The sequence below is a fragment of the Typopeltis vanoorti genome, chromosome 15 (assembly GCF_054136105.1).
Source record: "Typopeltis vanoorti isolate ZY-2024b chromosome 15, IOZ_Tvanoo_1.0, whole genome shotgun sequence".
In the NCBI taxonomy this organism is placed as follows: domain Eukaryota; kingdom Metazoa; phylum Arthropoda; class Arachnida; order Uropygi; family Thelyphonidae; genus Typopeltis; species Typopeltis vanoorti.
In genome coordinates, this window is record NC_143563.1 from 30,357,613 (window position 1) to 30,377,509 (window position 19,897).

Consider the following 19,897-nt stretch of genomic DNA (forward strand, 5'->3'; position numbering starts at 1 on the left):
GATGCAGAGAGCTTGCAATGATTTAAATAGGCTGTCAGTATGAGCAAAAGATAATGGGTGTCAGTTTAATGAGGAGAAACATAAAGTTATGCGTTTTGGGATAAACAGATTGCAAGCTGTGTATCACATTGATAGCACTCTATTCCAGGAAATAGATGAAGCTAGAGATTTAGGGGGGTTGTGGTTGACAGAAAGTTGAAGTTAGAGGGCATATTTCTGAGATTGTTAAGGTATCTCATAAGATTACTTGGTTATTGAAGAACACACAAGTAGAGATAAAGAAGTTATATTCCTCTTTATAAGGCCATGATATGCCACATCTGGATTACTGTGCTCAGATCTACTCTCCTGGGTTTCTTGAAGATGAGGAAGCTGTGGAGAGAATTCAGAGGCAAGTGATCAAGATAGTGAGTGGCCTGTGGAATATTCCATATGGGGATAGATTGACGGTTTGTGGATTGCAGAAGTTAGCTGATAGGAGAAAAGAGGGGATATGATATAGACATTTAAGTTGCTTAAAGGGTTTTATAGGATAGATGTAGGGGAAATGTTTCAGCACTTAGCTAGAGGGACCAGAACAAAAGGTCATTCCAGGAAGTTGAATGAAGGTGTGATTAATAGGGGTGTGAAGACTATATTTTTTGCTTGAATAATTGTGAATGAGTGGAATGGGTTGCCATAGTCAGTTGTAAATGCTTTGTCTGTTAATAGGTTCAAGGAGAGGTATGATAGATTTTGTCTCATGTGATGAGTCTTCAGACTTCATGGAGGTGCCTGTATAATAATAATAATTCCACCAATATAATATGACATTGAATATATAATTGCACCAAAGTGACTTGACTTTGGTGCGATTTACTAATTTACTAACATGGAAATGACAGTCATTTTCACATGTCCGTAATTCCAGCATACTCGCATCATTCTGCAAGTACTACATATCAGCAGCGCTGCTGATTCACCTACCTATCTTTGCATCATCAAATCCTTTCCAGTGTCATTAATGTACAAATTGAATAACAATGAACTAAGAACTGATCCTTGTGGGATACCACTGGTTACCTTAAATCTTGCAGACTGACATCACCAATATACCACTTTTTGATATGTCAGTCAGCCATCCTCTTATCGATGTCAATAATTTATAATCCAATCCCACATTCTCCAGTTTATGCAATAAACTGTCTTTTTTGCTCTATTCTATCAGAAGCGTTAATATAGGAATCTGAAGTTTCTCAAAATTGATGTTGGTCCCCATTTAATTTATTATTGTTTTCTTGATAAGATGATTAAATCACATATTCAGGAAAAAATAATATTTTCATGCTACTGGTATTTCTGTTTTAGTAATTAAACAATAAACAATCAAAACTAATAAACTCAGAAGATTTAGTAACAATTGTTATATTCAGATACCATGAAATCTACAAGTTTTAATCATGTATGCATTTAATATGCTCTTCCTGACTACAAAAATTGGAAACCTTACTTTCTTTGTCTCTATTCAGAATAGATGATCTTTATGAGATAGCCGTGTCATGTCTTAAGCAGCTTGCAGAAAATAACCAAGAAAGTGATTATTTATAAAATGACTAGCTGGTGAGAATATATTGAGATTGATTTTATAAAAGGGGTAACTTTAAAATAAAATGTCAGTGCTAGATAATGTGGAGGAGAATTCCACATAGCCTTTAAGGAATGTAGAGACCAGAGCTTCTGATTTAATATCCATTCCTTCTCATCATATCATCTCATTTACACTCCATCAGTAGGTTTCCTCCTGGGAATAAATTATGATAAGCTGGTAATTTGGGATTTAGCCTACCAAATTATATTCTGTATTGGTATAAACCAAAACAAATGCTTCAACATGATAAAAATTCATGCTGGCTGTGATATTGCCTAGTTAAACAAGGCTTTCTTTCACTATTTCAGTCATGGAACCAGGGCAAACAGTGAATAGATCACTGGAAGAAATTCCAACTCAACATCAGCAGAATTCCAGATATGTTTCGTCATCGTAAGGAGCATCAGTGGAAAAGAAGTGGAATCGTCAGTGTTACCAAACAAGCCAAAAATGAGATTCTACTAAATAGCAATAATGATCAGAGAAAGGAAGGAGTAGCTTTATAATCAACAAAATGGGAGTAATCTTCTTGAATGGCAAGCTATATCAAGAGTAGCATGTGCAGGCAAATATCAAAACGAGGAATTGAACAATGAGACTTATTTGTCTCTGGTTCTATTAGAAGGTTCTTCCAGTGGAAGTGGAGAAATATTTCATGTGTTTAGATAATGCAACTGGCAAAGACAAAAGCAGGTCTTAGAGATCTAACCAGAAGAGTAGAAAAATGAATACCAGATATATAGAAAGGAAATTTTGGAGAAAAGAGTAAAGCTAATAATGATAACTATGCACTTGATTTCTATTTGGGACATTGATTAATCATTACTAATAACATGTTCCAACATAAAGATGTGCACAAATTCATATGGAGGAAGATAAAAAAGAAGAAAATGCTTTCATTGACTTTGTAATTGTTCATAGTGATGAACAATTACTGATTCAGGAAATGCCTGATTTAAAATAGGAAGTGATAGCCATCTATTTTTAAGCAGGATAAAAATTAATATCCTACAATAAAGCAAAATATTTATATATAAAGTTTTAAAAGGAATCAAAGTCAAGTACTGTTCAGAGATGAACTAAAGATTCAAATATAGAAATAGTATTCAAGAAAAAAAGTTCAAAAACAAGAATGAAATTTTGGGGACTTGATGATGGCAGGCACTGAAGAAAGCATTGATTGGCAAAGACAGAGTCATGTTGATGAAGCCATCTGTAAGCATAGAAAAATTAGGACTGTATTGTGGACATAGAAAGTTAAAGAGGCAGTCAAGGCAAAAAAAGAAAACATACTGAAAGTTTCTGGCAACTAAATCAGCTTGTGCTCTGAGAGAATACAGAGAAAATGTAAGAAAAGCACTCTGATGCTAAGCACAAGTCATTGTAAGATTTTGGTAAGCATATAAAGAAATAGAAAATAAATATCAGGAAGGTGGCAAAATATTTTGGAAGCTATTGAGAAAGCTTAGAAATGGAGGAAAGAATATTGTAAAACAAATCTTAGATGATAAAGGTGACATTAAAACTGAAGATAAAGATGTAATTACTTGGAAAAACTGCTAAATGAAATGAGCAGCAATGGAACAATCATAGAAAATATTCATGAGGTGTGCAGTCAGGAGTAAATATCGTTAGAAAAAGTATTCATGAGGTGTGCAGTCAGGAGTAAATATCGTTAGAAAAAGTCATCAAAAAATTGAAATGTGGTAAGGTGCCTGAAGTAAATGTTCGACCAGAAATGGTCAGATATGGAGGTCTAAAAGTTGTACTCTAGCTGCACTGCATATTCACAAGGCCAGGTGAGAGGGATGAATATCAAATGATTGGATTTGGCAAAATAGATGTTATTAGCATTAAATCTTCACTTTAAGACAAATAATTGAGAAAATCATAGCAACAATTATTACAACAATATAACAGTAATTATATTTGTATGTGTCATAAACAGGATGCAACATCGAGCAATGTAGTATTTGAGTTAAGTCAGCAGTTAGACTTGGAGCTACAGGAAGATAGGTTGCTGTGAAACCTATCAGGTGTGAGGCTACATAGCTGCACACTATTTCCACTGTTATTCATCCTCTATATTATGAAGGAAAACAGTATTAGACCTGATATCAAAATTGCACTTGTTTATCTTGGCTCTTTACTTTATACAGATGATGTGATACTCTTAAATAAATTCAATATGTCTGCAAAAATTACTTTTTTTATTCCACATCATTACTACACCTGGAACAGAAGGTGGGGAGGGAGTTGATCCTTAGGAGAGTGGATAAGGACATCCACAGCACACATATTATTTCTTTAAAGTTTTGGTCATTTCAGATATAGTGGCACTATATCTGAAATGTCACAGATATAGGGAATAGTGATAACATTACTATAATCTGTATGTTAAGAGGGAATGGGGGGGAAACAAATATTTGATGGCACTGTTGCCATTGAATAGGAAGATTTGGTAAATATATTACCATACTATTATCTAATTAGCCAAAGAAATTTGGCTTTTATATGGAATAAGATAAATTTGCCAAAACACCAAAGTAGCAGCATATAAGATAGTGTTCAAACCAATTTTAACTTATGGATCTGAGAGTTTGGTTAGAAATAAAAGTACTTGATAAAAAAAAAAAAAAAAAACTGTAGACTACAGATATAAAAATGCTGACAAAAATTAGTCAGTGAACAAATGGTATCAACAGCAGAATTACAGTAAAGATGAAAATGTTAGGAAGGATATTTGACATTGTTAGCATTCAGGGATGAGCTGAACTGTATCAGTGGTATGGTTATTTAAGCAGAATTGTAAAAGAAAAGTTAGCAAAACAGGTACAGTAAAACCTTCTTATACAAACGCCTCCAATTACGAACAAATCGGTTTACGAATTTTTTCATTGAAAAATAATTGTACCGATTGATGAATGTTGTTCGTTTTACAAACTCACCATCGCTCATGTGAGTCAGCATTATCTCTGCAGTTGATCAGTTCGCATCAGTGTGTTTGGTTCTGTTCAAGTGAATAAGTTCTTTAGTGTATATCGTAATTTTGATAAATTTACTCTCTAATTCAAAGTGTTTTTTTTTTCAACTGTGTTGTGGTGTTTATTTAATAATTGTTAATATGCCTCCTAAAAAGTGCAGTGATGAAAATAAACAGAAAAAGAGAGCCCAGATCATCAACTCTTGAACTCAAGAAAGAACTTATAGCTAAATGGGAAAATGTAACTCGTATTTCTTAACTTTCTAAAGATTATAACATGGCAAAATCGACAATCTGTACTATTATTAAAAATAGAGATGCGATTAAAAAGGCTGATGTGGTGAAAGGAGTGAAAACTTTGTATCCTAAAAGATCTCAGGCTGTTGAGGAAATTGAGAAACTTTTGTTAGTATGGATTAACAGTAAACAAATGGTAGGTGACAGTATTTTGGAGGCAATGATTTGCGAAAAAGCTAAGCAACTATATAGTGACCTTACGTGTTCACCCCCAGGATCTAGTGTCGACAGTGACAATTTTAAAGCAAGTAGGGGATGGTTTGAGCATTTTAAAAAGAGAACTGGGATCCATAGTGTAGTACGGCATGGAGAAGCTGCCAGTGCTAACAAAGAGGCTGCTAATCAATTTGTGGATGAATTTAAAACTTATGTAGGGACAGAGGGATTTTTTATTCGGCAAGTTTAATTTGTTTAAACTTGCCGAATTTAATTTTAATTGTGTTTAATTGTGATGATACAGGACTTTTCTGGAAAAAGATTCCTAAGCAAATTTATATCACACAAGAAGAGAAAACACTACCAGGACACAAACTGATGAAGTAATGGTTAATTCTCTTGTTATGTGGTAATGCTAGTGGTGACTATAAATTAAAATTAAACCTTTGTTAGTGTTTCACTCAGAAAATCCCAGAGTGTTTAAATCAAACAGTGTAATAAAAAGTAAACTAGATGCGATGTGGAGATCTAACAGTAAGTCTTGGGTAACAAGGTAGTTTTTTATAGAGTGGATCCATGAAGTGTTTGTCCCCAGTGTAAAAAAACTAACTTGAAAAGAACACTCTACCTTTGAAAGCACTTCTTGTGCTGGACAATGCTCCTGCTCACTCCCCAGACTTGGAGGATGATTTGGGTGAGCACAACTTTATAAAAGTCAAATTTCTACCTCCTGATACTACTCGTCTTATCCAACCCATGGATCAGCAGCAGGTCATTTCCAGTTTCAAAAAACTTTATACAAAGGCTTTGTTTCAAAAGGTGCTTCGAAGTGATATCTGACACACAACTGACCCTCAGGGACTTTTGGAAAAAGCACCTTAACATCTCACATTGTTCGAGGTTTATAAATAAAGCACGAGAGGAAGTTTCTTTTAAAACTATGAACTCAACCTAGAAAAAATTGTGGCCTGAGTGTGTGACAGGTACAGATTTTGAAGGTTTTCCTGCAGAGCCAGCAGAATCTATGGTTGATGAAATTGTGCGTCTGGGCAGATCCATGGGATTAGAAGTGGACAATGCTGATGTAGTTGGTGGAAGCTCATCAAAGAGAGCTTACCACTGAGGAGCTGAAAGAACTGCAAAAGGAGCAGCACGAGGAAGTTGTTAAGGAACTTTTTTTTCAGAGGAGGAGGAAACCACTTCCACTGCTGAAATTAAAGAACTGTGTTTCCATTGGGAAAAAATCCAAACCACTGTAGAAAAATGGCACCCTGATGTATCTATGGTTAATAACAATGTTAACATGTTTAATGATAATATCATTGCACATTTTAGAAAAATTTTAAGAACAAGACAAACCCAGACAACTCTAGATAAGTTTGTAATCAAAGCTAAAGAATCGCCATCTAGTCCACCCACAAATAGACAAGAAAGAGCAGTGACACCTGAGGGACAGTTACCCGACATTTTAATGGAGGGTGACGCGCCTTCAAAACAATAATTTCTTTCCTCCTCCCCCATATATCTTCAGTAAAGGTAAGGTTCATGTTATATTCTTATTTTTATTTTATTTTCATTACGATAATAGGTGAAAATTTTTCATGTGGAGTGGATTAATTTATTTTAGATTAATTACTATGGTAAAAATAGTTTTACATTACAAACTTTTCATTATATGAACAGCCTTCTGGAACGAATTAAGTTCGTAAAATGAGATTTTACTGTATTTCCAAAATGCTATGTAAAAGACCCAGAGAAGACCAAGCAAGATCTTGGTGGATTAATGCAGTTAAAAGTGCCCTGGAAGACTTATAAGCTCGTTATTAGGTTTAATGAAATGAATGCAATACAGAGAAATAATTCAACAAGTTTAATAGACCTTATATTTCTGTTACAGGGACATCATCAGGGATACAATCTTAAAATTGTAGAAGCACATGCAAAAGCATTAAGTAAAATTAAACTCAAAGGCTGAAGTCCTATGAGGGGTGGGTGCCCTCATAGTACTTCAAGCTTTAAGTGGTAAGCCAACAGTACCCTCTATGGGTACTGTTGGCTTACCTTAGCCATTTGGCAGGAAGCCTAAAAAATAAAGTTTCCCAAATCTTGGGAAAGTTTAACACAACTACATTTATTTAGATTAGGTTGGTTTTTGAAATCTACTTCTGATATATTATTAAAACACTTAAGGAATTGAACAACGTAGTTAAGGATATAAATTAAACTTTAATAAATATTTTCCGATATTTCGGCAACGTCACGTTGCCATCTTCTAAAGGAACTTACAAAAAAAGTTACGTGCACATAGGCACTACAACACAGAAACTGGGAATGAAGAGATGAAGCTATTGTTCTCCTAACAGTCTGATATAACATACTTCTGATATAATAAAAACAAAATCTTTTAAGTTAGTACCTGTTGCAGTGAAGCATAGTTTTTGTGTAAAGTATCCAAGGCATGGTCAACTAGATATGATTGATCATAATTATGGCAGCAGATGTATTTCTTCTCTTCTTCAGTGTGGATGTTGGCAGATCTCCCAGTTTGACCATAATATAAGTTGCAAGAAGAAGGAACCTTGTAAACACCTGGAACAGAGAGGGGATGATGTGAGTGGATTCTTAGGAGAGTGGATAAGGGCAGCCAGCAGTGCACAGATTAGATTTTTTTTTTAAAGCTATTTTTTGCTGAAGAGCCACAGATATAGGAAATAGTGATAGTATTACTGTAATCTGTATGTTAAGATGGATGGATGGATGGGGCAGGGCAGAACAAGTATTCCGTTGATCTTTTTGGCACTGTAGCCATTGGATAGGAAGGTTTGACAAATAAAGGAGAGTTCATTCAGCTGTAATGGTTGGGACAGAAGTCGGGGATTCTATTGACAAAGGTTTTAATAACACCATATTGTTGAAGGGGATGAAAAAGTTTCTGCATGTATCTACTTGTGTAGGTGGGTTTTCTGTAAACTGAGAAGCAGTATCATTGGGGAGATGTGTGAGTAGAGTATCTAGGAAATGTAGGCGTGTTTTCTTTTTCTAAAGTGAACTGAATTCTGGTGCATTGGCTGTTGCTTGGAGGAGAGTTTAATGTGTGAGTCATATGGTCATATAGAGAATAATCTGATCATTATCAAGAGTATGTGTTTCAAAATGTTAACATTTAGAATGTTGTACCATCATTTTTTATTTTGGTTTAACCAATAATGAAAATAGGCAGAATCATTGAAAATGTCAACTGTGTTGTGAATGGAGAACTTGTGGAACAAGTAAAATATTTCAGCTACTTAGGCACGATTTTTACTGAAGATGGTAAATTAAATATAGAAATAGCCAACAGAATCAGCAAAGCTGGTATGGTGGGAAGTCAATTGAATAAATTCATATTCAATTGGAATAAGAGAGAAATTAGTCGGAACACTAAATTAGCTGTATACAAGACAGTGTTCAAACCAGTTTTAACTTATGGATCTGAGAGCTAGGTTAGAAGTAAAACACTTGACCAAAGACTAGAGACCACAGATATGAGAGTCCTGAGAAAGATAAGAGGCGTAAACAGATGGCATCAATGGCAATATCATATTAAAAATGAGGATATTAGGAAGGAACTTGACATTGTCAGCATTCAGGAATGCGTTAGCAGAGCTAATCTCAGGTGGTATGGTCACTTAAACAGAATGGGACAGGAAATATTAGCAAAACAAGTTTTCTCTGCCAGGTTCGGAGGAAAAAGATCCAGAGGAAGACCAAGATATAGGTGGATTGATACGGTACAAAGTGCCTTAGAGGATAGAAATATAAGATCTGATAATGTTGGAGTCTTGACAAGTAACAGACTGATTTGGAGGAAAATTGTAGAAAGGAAGTTAGTAATGATGTAATTTTTTTCATATAGTACTATCATATCCTATACACCCCTTGAGGGTACATGGCAGGAATTTGATGATGATGATGAACATTTAGAATTCCCAGCACCAAATCCATTCAAAAATAGCTCATTTCTTTTTAACCACTCTGACTTCTTTTTCAGAGTAACTTCATATATTTACAAACTGTGCTGTCTTTTTAGTCTGATATCTCAGTTTTTATGGCATTTATCATCATCTGTTCTCCTGCTTCTCAATTGACTGTCTTATCAAACCATGCTGAGTTGTTCTTTAGCAGGCTTTATGGAATAAGTGATTTCTATAAGAAGATATCTCTGTTTTAGGAGAATTTTATAGTCGTCTTATACAATGCACGAAATTTTTTTCCCTTTTGATTTAACAAGTAAATCATTTAGAGAATGTGCTTATTTACTGACACAATAAACAAAAATACTGCATTGTTAGCCCCCCCCCCCCAAGTGGTTAAAAATAAGTCAGAGGACTGAAACCATCTCTCATCAAGTACTGATCCGTTAGTTAAATTAGAACAGTACGGTAATAATAATAAATTATCTAAATGTTTCTATTTGTGTGAGGAAAAATTATCACAAAAATGATAAACTCTGTAATTGAAACCTTTATATAAGTATTTGTGACATTTTCTCTAAAAATGCTCCTAAATTAATTCTGTCAGTGCATTTCAACAATTTTTTGATCTTGCAGACGCTACTCTTACGGCAGCAACGTGAGAAAGATGAATTGAGAAGCGAGAGTGAAACAGCATGTGTTTTAATATGGCAGAGGTTTTTGAATACTCTGAAAATAGCAATTCAGGCTCCATCAGGATCACTTGTTATAGAAGATGGAGAAGGTAGTCTTAATTGTTATAAATTAGAATCTTAACCTTGTTAAGACATTTTTTTTAATACAGGCAAATCTCTATTTATGAACTTTCAAGATACAAATCATTCACAAACTTATGAAAATTTCATGATCTAAGAAATGAAAAAAAAAAAAAAATAATAAATTCAGCTTATGAACATTCAACTTATGAACACATTTCAAGGAATGCATATGTTTGTAAATTGGGGTTTGCCTATATTTAAATAATTTATTTTTCAGTTGATTACATTATTTTTTTTTTCTCATGAAAATATGCAATCACTTACTTATGATTTCTCTTTTGCACAGTGTTGAAAGTCATTTTAACATATAGATATAAAAGGTTGGGTTACAAATAAGAATTTATTAAAGATTATAGATCACAGATTTGAATTATTTTTATATTTTGTCTTTACAAGCCTATTTATAAACATATATCTGATATAAGATCTCTGCTTTTAAAGTTATATGATTATATCAGTAACAAATTTATTGAATTGAACTTGCCTAATTAGAAGAATTTTATTTATTTGGTCATTCTATGACGAATTCTATGTACTGCATAAGCTTGAATTTTCAGGGCATTGGATGCAGTGCAACAACTTGTTTTTTATGCTTTCTAACATACTCCACATTCCTTTTTTTTTTTTGGATTCATATTTAAGCATGGACAGCCTTTTTAGGTTTTTGCACAATCATTGTTGTGCAGGTTGCAAATTGTGCTAGTAGCAATTCCTTCTTATGCATTTCCTTAATTTGTTTTGTGATTGTTTTGATATACTGCTTTAAAGTAAATTTTCCATTTATGGAATTTTTGTAAACAGGAAACTATTTAGCAGCATTCGAATCAAGAAGCAAATACTTAACTTCTTCATGCATGGTATTTATGACTTGGGTCAGAGGACTCGAGAAGCTGATTTGCTTTATCAATTCCTCTGATGTACGCATACATTTCAATATATATATTGCATTTTTGTAAAATATTCTGGTTAACCCATAGTATGTTTTATCCTTTTCTTATTAAAACCTTCCAATAATCTTCCTATTTCACTCGAGCATTTCTTTGCAAATGAAAACCAGGATTTTTATCAGTTATCTTTTTTTTGGGGGGGGGGGGGGACTCATTGATTAGTACAAAGTGTGCAAGTCGAATACATGTGTATCAGTTATCTAAGATTACATAATGCTCCTGTCAGAAAATAGAATCAAAAAATTTATTTGAATCATTCTTGCTCAATACTGATTCATATAACAATATTTATATATTCTAATATAAAATAAATTGCACGAAAGAGAAATATGTCACTTTTAATTATGGCTTTTTACTTAATTTACAGTTCCATTATTTTGTTGTTTGACAAAAAGAAAACAGCCATTGCTTTATCTTGTATAAACAAAAAAAAAAAAGCAATATGTCTACAGCATCACCAGTATTAAACTTTTTCCAGGCACTGAATTTATCAGTCATATTTTCTGAAAAACTTGTGTTGATGCCACTAAAAATTGCATACTAATAGTGGCTCCGGTTGACGCTGATCATCATGAGACATGTTTCCACTTTCCATCCAGTTCGTTCATTTAGGGTATGTGTTCAAATTAAAAATTGTCACAACAGTCTTAATTATTGTTACTAATACTCCATGTCACTTTTATTTGGTATATGCTCTGTCACTCATGCCCTTATCAGTTAACATTTCTTTTAATATATTACTCATATAAACCAGAAAAGTATGCAAAATATGACTTAACTAATTATCAGTAGTCACCTTGCATTCAATAATGCTTAAAAGTTTCTGATTGGCTGATAGAAAATGAAGTAATCACATAGGCTTTCAGGTATACTCTAATAAGCATTTTTGTAATGTTTTCCTTCTAAAAAGAGAAACTTAAATGTGATGACTCCAAAGTTGGTGTCATCACTGGGAATAGCAAGGCTTTTTGTAATGCCAACATTGGAATCATCATACAGGGGGGGGAGGGGTCAAAACTGGAATCGCATCTGTAAGATCTTCATAACTTTCATTTGCTGCCGTTACCAATCTTCTAATTTAGACAGGTATGCTGACCTCTTTGATTATTTATTTCCGAAAGTTGATTTCATGCATCTAATTACCCAAACGGTAAGATTATCTTCCTAGATGACTTTGATGTTCACAAATCAAACTTACTCCCATTTCTCTAACTTTAAGTTCATGTCAGAAGGAAAGCTGAATCATCTGCTATTAGTCATGATTTAACACAAATTGTAAACCTGCCAACCAGAATACCAGATAATTCTCATCATCCCAACATTCTGACCATTTCTTAACCAATTCTCCCTTTAATTATACTGTAGATGCTTGCTCTGCTTGCTTTCTTCTTGGCAACTCTGACCACATAACTATCCACATTTCCTTTACTCCTTGATCTCCACTCAGCCTCATATATCCCATGGCATGTGGTTACACCAGCTGGGATGACCTCTGGTATTTCTACTCCCTTTTTTCATGGTCTGATTATTTCTGTGCTCTTGATCCAGTCATGTGTGCAACTAAATAACTGAAATAATTCTTAAGTGGTAGGTAGGCCTTTATTTGTTACTCCACTGCAACCCCCTCCATACACACACACACACCTATCCAAGCCTTGTTTCTCTAAAAAATTTCCATAGATAAAAAATTTCACTTTGTACTCAATGACTTGAGTCTAAACTTTGGCTTTTCACTGTGTCCACAACTACAGCCCAAAACAAATGTAAGAAAAGCTGTTGGATACAGTTTATACCCTTCCATGTTTCCACCTTTCTCACATCCTGATGGTATCACTCTGACATCATTCAAAGATAAGGAAGAATTCTGGACATCATTCTTTCCCTCCAATTCTTGTTAAGAAACCAAGGCAAATCATCTCCTGCTTTTCCACAAACTGTTCATTGCATGCCTCCTAATAAGTCTCCTGGTCCAGATAATATCCCTCCAATTGCACCAAACTTGTGCTCTGAAATAACACATATTATATTTATATATATAATATGCTGCCATCTTCATCTGGCATTTATGAATCAGCATGGAAGCAAACCTTAATCACCAGAGATAATAGTGATCAAACTATTGTCTTATTGCCCTCACCACACTACTATTCTCAGTAGTGCTTTTGAAGGCCATCAACAACCAGATTCTTCACTGCCTGGACTTTCATCAGATAATTGGTGATCAGTGATGTGAATTTTGTTATTCCAATTTTACAGTAGACCACCTCGCAACCTTATCCACCTTTGGACACAGGCCATGGAAAGATTTCGAGAAAGTTACTGGCTGCCCTTGACATTTTTTTACCAAGCTACTATCTTATGGTTTTCCTCCTGCCCTTTGTTGATTGGATTACCAGCTTTCTATCTGGTTGTTCATCATTTGTCATAGTGGAGAGCTTCCTCTTCATCAGATTTCTTTATCGTTGCTAAATTATCTTAGGGTTTATTCTTTCTCTCCATGCTTTTCCTCTTATATATTAGTGACCTTCTTTTTAATCTCAAATCCTATGCATAGTTTGCTGATGACAGTATTCTTCGTTCGAGAAACCTTGTAATGCTTAAGTGATTCAAACTTTATGAACTTCCAAAACCAGTGCCTTAAACTCCTCACCATTCTCGAGTGGGATGAAGATAATCTAATGAATTTCAATACTAGCAAAACACAGTTCTGTTCTATTACTAATAAAATGATCCTACCTCATTTTTTCTTACTTTTGATATTCTTCCAATGGCCAGTTAAGATGAGTTTATCTTGTTGGCCTGACTTTCACATTTAGCTTAATGTGACATAAATATATCACATCCATAGCCTCTTTCAGCCTTAAAAAAAAAAAAAAAGTTTTTTTTTTTTTTCCCCTTTTTTATTTTTTTAAAACACTGCTTCTATCCTGATCAATGCCAAACACTTTATAAATCCTAAATCCAACTGATTTTAGAATGTTGTTCTCACATTTGAGGTGATGCATCAAAACCTCCATAAGACTTCTTGCTTGTATACAGAAGAGAGTAATCCACCCAACAAATGACCTATCTCTCACAGACTCTGTCCTGTCACTTTCTCATAGATACTCTGTTTCTGTGTTTATGCCTTTATTTAAATAGGTGCTTTTGTTAATAGATTAATTTCTTTCTCATTAAAAACTTACCAACGCATTACACTGTTATGTTATATGTTTCATAACCTCTCACATATAGGGTTTATGTATGTACAAATTTTGAGATACAGGTTGTACTCATGTGAAAAAAAAACGCTCTTTAATAAAAATAAGCCTTGTTACATTTATATGATATTCTAATGAGTCCGATCATTACCTACTGTCATCATTTAACATTTTTGGTATATGAGGAATACAGAAGGTATAGGATTAATCTTAGAGGTGAATTTTACATAGGCACATGGAATGTTCAGAGTATGACTCACTCAATATTGTCTGAAAAGAGATGGAGAGGTATAAAATTGACATCCTGGAAATTACAGAGATCAGATGGAATGGAGAAAGTCACTTCAAAAGACAGGATGGTAAGCTGGTTATTTATTCAGGAGGTGACTCAAAGTATCATGTGGTAACTGATACTGAAGACAGTTCAGGCAAGAACCCTTCTTGGTTATAATCCCATTAATGACAGGATATTTTATATTAGACTTAAGGCTCATCCTACCAATGTGTCAATCGTGGTAGTTTATGCACCCCACACAGATAGACCTGATGAAGAGAGTGAGGAATTCTATGAAAACTTACAGATTGTTTTGGACTGCCCAGCAAGGAGAGATGCACTTTAGTGTAAAATGGGAAAGAGTATGAGATTTAAGCCTAAGCATTGCATATTTGGTCTGGGTGAACATAACACCCATGGTGTTATGTTCACCATGTTGACCTAATATTGATAGGTAAAAGCACCAGATTGATTAGATTCTGGCTCTCTGGTGGAAGACGAGCATCTATGATGAGCATGCTTGTCCTGGAGAAGACTGTGGTACAGATCATAAGCTAATAAGAGCCAAAGTAAGACTAAAGACTCCAAAACCTTACCAGTTAGGCACATCCCACTAGTCTGGATGTTAGAGTAATTCCTAGTGGGTTCATAGAAAAAGCTCTCAGTTGGATTTTTTTGGAGACATACTGAGTTCCCCTCACTAAGGAGAACTCACTAGAAATGCTTTAGGATGGAGTTAAGGTTATAATACAAGATACAGCCAAGAAGTATCTCAGCCCAGTAAGAAGACCAAGAGTTCCATGGATATTAAATTCAATGTGGGATCTAATCTTAAGAAGGCAGTTGGAAAAATAAAGAGACACAGGGACTGAAGAATATAAGAGATTACATAGAGAAGTCAGAAGAGCCATAAGGCAGGACAAGCTAAAGTTTTATACTTTAGCTTGTCCTGCCTTATGTGAAGAGATAGAGTTCCAGATGAGGCACAGTTATAAGAGGACATTTTGTCCTCTTATAACTGTGCTGCACATCAGTCCTGCACAAGTTTAAGCATAAATTGAATGTCATAATCAAAGACAAGAATGGAGCAGTACTAACAGAAGAACTGGAAATCAAAAACAGATGAAAAGAGTACTGTAAGGAACTGTGCAGCAGAGAGGATAAAGAAAATTTGGAGGAGCCCTCTCATCACAAAAATTTCAATTTGGAACCTCTTCCACATAGGCATGAGGTTGAAAAAGCAATTAAACAGCTTAACAACAATTACTCTTTCAATTTCATGACTAAGTGGAGCAGGTTCCACTTATAAGGCCCAGATGCAGATGGAATCCCAGCAGAGTTAATTAAGGGTACAGAGGATGGAGGAATAAGAGTGTATCATAGATTGATTACAAAGATACGGGAGACAGAATCATGGCCTAGAGACTGGAAGAAGTTGGTTTTCATACCACTACAGAAGAAAGGAGATATGAAGGATTGCTGGAACTATAGAACTATTAGTTTAATATCTCATGCAAGCAAAATTTTATTAAAGATCATTCTAAATAGGATTGAGGTCAAAGTTGAGGCAGAGATGCCTGAGGAACAAAGGTTTTGGGAGAGATAAGGGTGCCAGAGATCAGATCCATGGCCTTAGACAGATCATAGAAAAGTATAAAAAATTTAGACTCCTTATCTTAATGTGTTTCATAGACTACTATAAAGTTTTTTACTGTGTTCAGCATGTGAAACTATGGGAAGTAATGAAAAGAATGGGTTTCCTCAGCACACTATCAGGCTAACTTGTACAGGGAGCAAGAAGCCAAGGTAAGAACAGATGTTTGGATTAACTGATTGCCTTCAGGTTGGAAAGGAAGTTAGGCAAGAATGTCTACTTTATCCTTACTTGTTTAGCATCTATGCTGAGGACATCATGCCTGAAGCATTGGATGAACTCAAGACAGGAATTCGGATTGGTGGTAGATTGATCAGTAATCTGAGATATGCTGCTGATACAGCACTCCTCTGTAATGATAAGGAAGAACTAGGACAAATTCTTGACAAAGTTAATGAGGTCAGTAAGAACAGAGGACTTCAGCTCAATCTTAGCAAGACAAAGTTTGTTTCTCAAAGGAAATACAAAGGAAGAGCTTCTCTGTCTGAAGCTCCTGAGAAACAAGTGTACCTTAATGGAGAAAGAATTGAGGAAGTCAGCTAGTTTAGGTACCTGGGATCCATTATTAATGTGAAGAATTGTTGCTCAGAAGATGATTAGAAATGGCTAAAACAATAGGCAGAAAATGTCTAAAATCTGAAAGGACAGATCTATTTCCACAGGAACAAAATTGATGATTTTGAATGATTTGAACAATCACTTGTGGATGTGAGACTTGGAACCTAAAGAAGTCTGATAGGACAAGGATAGCTGCTTTTGAGATAGGTGTTACAGAAGGCTGTTGAGGATTTCATATACTGAAAGGTGGATAAATGGATGGGTGCTAGAAAGGATTAGTAGAATTTTAAGCTTTCTTAAGGATATTGACAGAAGAAAGTTGAAATACTTTGGACACATTGAAAGGGTGGAAGAAGGACTTCTCAGAACAGTAATAGAAGGTAAAGTTCCTGTAAAAAGAGCAAAGGTAGACCGGCAATGAGATGGATGGATGGTGTGTCTGGAGTGACTGATCTTCAGAGAGTTGAATCCTCCAGAAAAGCATACAACAGGACCACATGGCGAGGACTGGTGTGGCACCAAGCATCTGAGTGACCATGTGGCATCTGTTGATGTCCAGTGAACAGATGGATGGATGGATGGATGGATGGTATATGTTGTTTCATACTTAGGAATGTGATGCTTCACAAAATGATTGCATGTTTTCTTTTATTAATGTTGTTTGTATGTTGATATATAATATACATCCTGCTTTTATAGATATTAACGTTGAACATGTACAGCTGCTGCTTTTCTTATTTCACAATTTCCACTTAATGCAAAAGAAAAATGTTCTACTCATGATTGCCCAGACCATCTTAGATGTTGCACCTGTTGTTAAAAAGTAAGATATTCACAGATGTTTTATAATTAATTTATACTTGTATTTTACATACATTTTATTTTGAAAGTTAGGATTATTAGTTAATTATTTGTTTTCTACCATATATTTCATGAATTGTAGACTAACGTCTAAACTTCACATAAATTTCAAAATTTATTTTTGTGTCTGTAGTTTTTTTTATTTATTTTTAATATATCTTCATCAGGTTGATTTGTACGTATGTTTTGTAAATCTGGAAAGGCATATGACAAGGTTCCAAGAGAAGAGCTATTCACTGCACCACAAGAATATGGTGTAAATGGTGCATTCTAATGAGCAGTACACAGTCTATATTTAAGTTGTAAGTTAACAGAATTCAAAGAAGTACAGGAAACTGATTTGTAAAATCATGTGACACAAGTATGTACATTATCTCCACTCTTAGCCTTCATCTGTATGGAACACATTATGAAGTGTATTAAAACTGATGTGTGAAAAATGCCGTTAATCACATTTTTACTTTATGCAGAATGATGTAATACTTCCAAATAAATCTAGTGCAAGTTTGCAGGATTCCTGAACTGCATTGAATAACTGCCTTAACAAATTTGGGATGAAGATCAAAAAAAAAAAAAAAAAAAAATACAGGAAGTGTGAATGTGAAACCTGTAGACCTTCTGCAAACTTCCCACTAGAACTATTTAGGCACAATGCATAATGTAGGGATAATAAAGTCATCCCAATTGCGTAAAATTAAACTGGCTCCATTCCAACAAGATGCTTTGTGTTTATAAGCGCACTAGCTTCGCCCTACTATGGAAGCAAATTGGTGCAATGCTTAGTGTTGACAAGTAAGAAGCTATTCATATGCTGCAAGAGGAGCTCTCGACGATGCTGAATGCAAACCTTTGGACAATCCTCTCAGACATTTTGAAAGCATTGGCTGACAAGGAATTCACAAAAATAACAAATCAGTGTTTGGCACTTGCCAACACCAAGGGAAGCTATTCATATGCTGCCAGAGGAACTCTCCATGACACTGAATGCAAACCTTTGAATGATCCTCTCAGACATCTTGAATGCATCGCTGACAAGAAATTCACAAAAATAACAAGTCAGCGTATCAGAAAGTTCAAAAATTTAACAAAAACAAAAAAAAAATCACTAATGCCTCCAAGACCACCCCAAAACAATGTGGTTAATCTATCCACCACAATCCTCGAAGCAGGTGCCATCAACGCACTCATCTGTGGCCAAAACTTTGTCATCATGTACAGGCACATACCAGCCAAAGATTTCATGATCTAGATCAAGTGTGGAATCTATAACCTTCCCACCAGCGAAGAATATTAGGCTTAATTGAGGTTGCTTGCAGGAGGCGAAACCTACTGCAAGCAACCTGCCCAACAGAGAATATAAAACCCTTCTACATCTAAGAAATAGCAAAAAAATAATAATCCTCAAAGTGGACAAAGGCACCGCTACTTTGCAGTTTAAAATTACTCTGTAATTTTAAACTGCATAGATTATATTAAAAAAATGACCACCTTTCTTAAAGACTGATCCACCTACCATCTGCTAAATTATGACCCCCCACACACACACACAGATTACAACCATCCATAGAGTACTGAAAAATATTACTTCCTGACCAGCAGACATACCCAACAAACTAAAACCCTGCAATTCCAGACCCTCCCTTATTTATGGACTACCAAAATTCTGTAAAGAGGACGTGCCTCTACACCCAATTGCAGATGGTATAGACTCATCCACCTACAAACTAGCTAAACATGGTGCTTTCCTGTACTACTGGCAATACCTAATCACTTATCAAAAACTCAGCTGATTTTAAGTCCAGTATACAAGATCTTGTACTCTGCTACTCTGACTTAATGGTTAGTTTTAATGTCTCCTCCCACTTATCCAAGCAGAATTTTCTCCCAATATATTTCACCCTCTTTCAGTTCAACATGAACAACAATTTGGAACTATAAAAACCTTAGTCCACTAGGCAGAATTAATTTGCTCAATGTTTAGAATTTCAGAGACCTGTGATCACTTGTTTAACAATTGCAACAATTGTATTTTAATAGATGATCAGTGGATCATCTATTAAAATACAATTGTTACTGCATGCTAGGAAATAATAAAAAAATAACAAATTTAATCTATTAAGATAAACAGTTTTTTTTACATAAGATAAAAGTCTCCCAGATCTTTGAGAGAGACAGACAGTCATTTCTATTTAAATTCGGTCAGTGTAAGATAGTTTCACAACTTTCTTTGAATAAGCGTTCATATTTGAATCTGCATCTATGGAGGAGAACAGCTTTATCCCACTAGATGAGTAGAATCAGTACTGTGCAGCACCAGACCAGACTTCAGAGGTTTGTTATAATCAATATAATATTGATGTTCTTTTATTCTTTTTTCCAAAGAACGGCCAGTTTGTCCAAAATAAGAGAGAGACATCGCATTTGCAAGGTATTTGGTAAACGCCAGCCAAAGCTAGAGAAGACAGTTTATCCTTTGTAGAAGGTAATAAAGAAGAAATTTTGTTGATAGATATATGTTGGAATCAATTGATACTTTTTCAGAATTCTACCTATAGGTTCTGAGATTCCT

General features: G+C 34.8%; 1 protein-coding gene across 3 annotated transcripts in view; it reads left to right on the forward strand.

Moving 5' to 3' along the window:
* poe (E3 ubiquitin-protein ligase-like protein poe) overlaps positions 1-19,897 on the forward strand; it is an 801,929-nt gene that overhangs the window by 115,551 nt on the left and 666,481 nt on the right. For all 3 annotated transcript variants that reach the window (XM_090405892.1, XM_090405894.1, XM_090405895.1), the window contains exons 10-11: positions 9,653-9,800; positions 17,167-17,290. In XM_090405892.1, the coding sequence (XP_090262018.1) occupies positions 9,653-9,800; positions 17,167-17,290 (272 nt within the window). The remainder of the gene's footprint in view (positions 1-9,652; positions 9,801-17,166; positions 17,291-19,897) is intronic.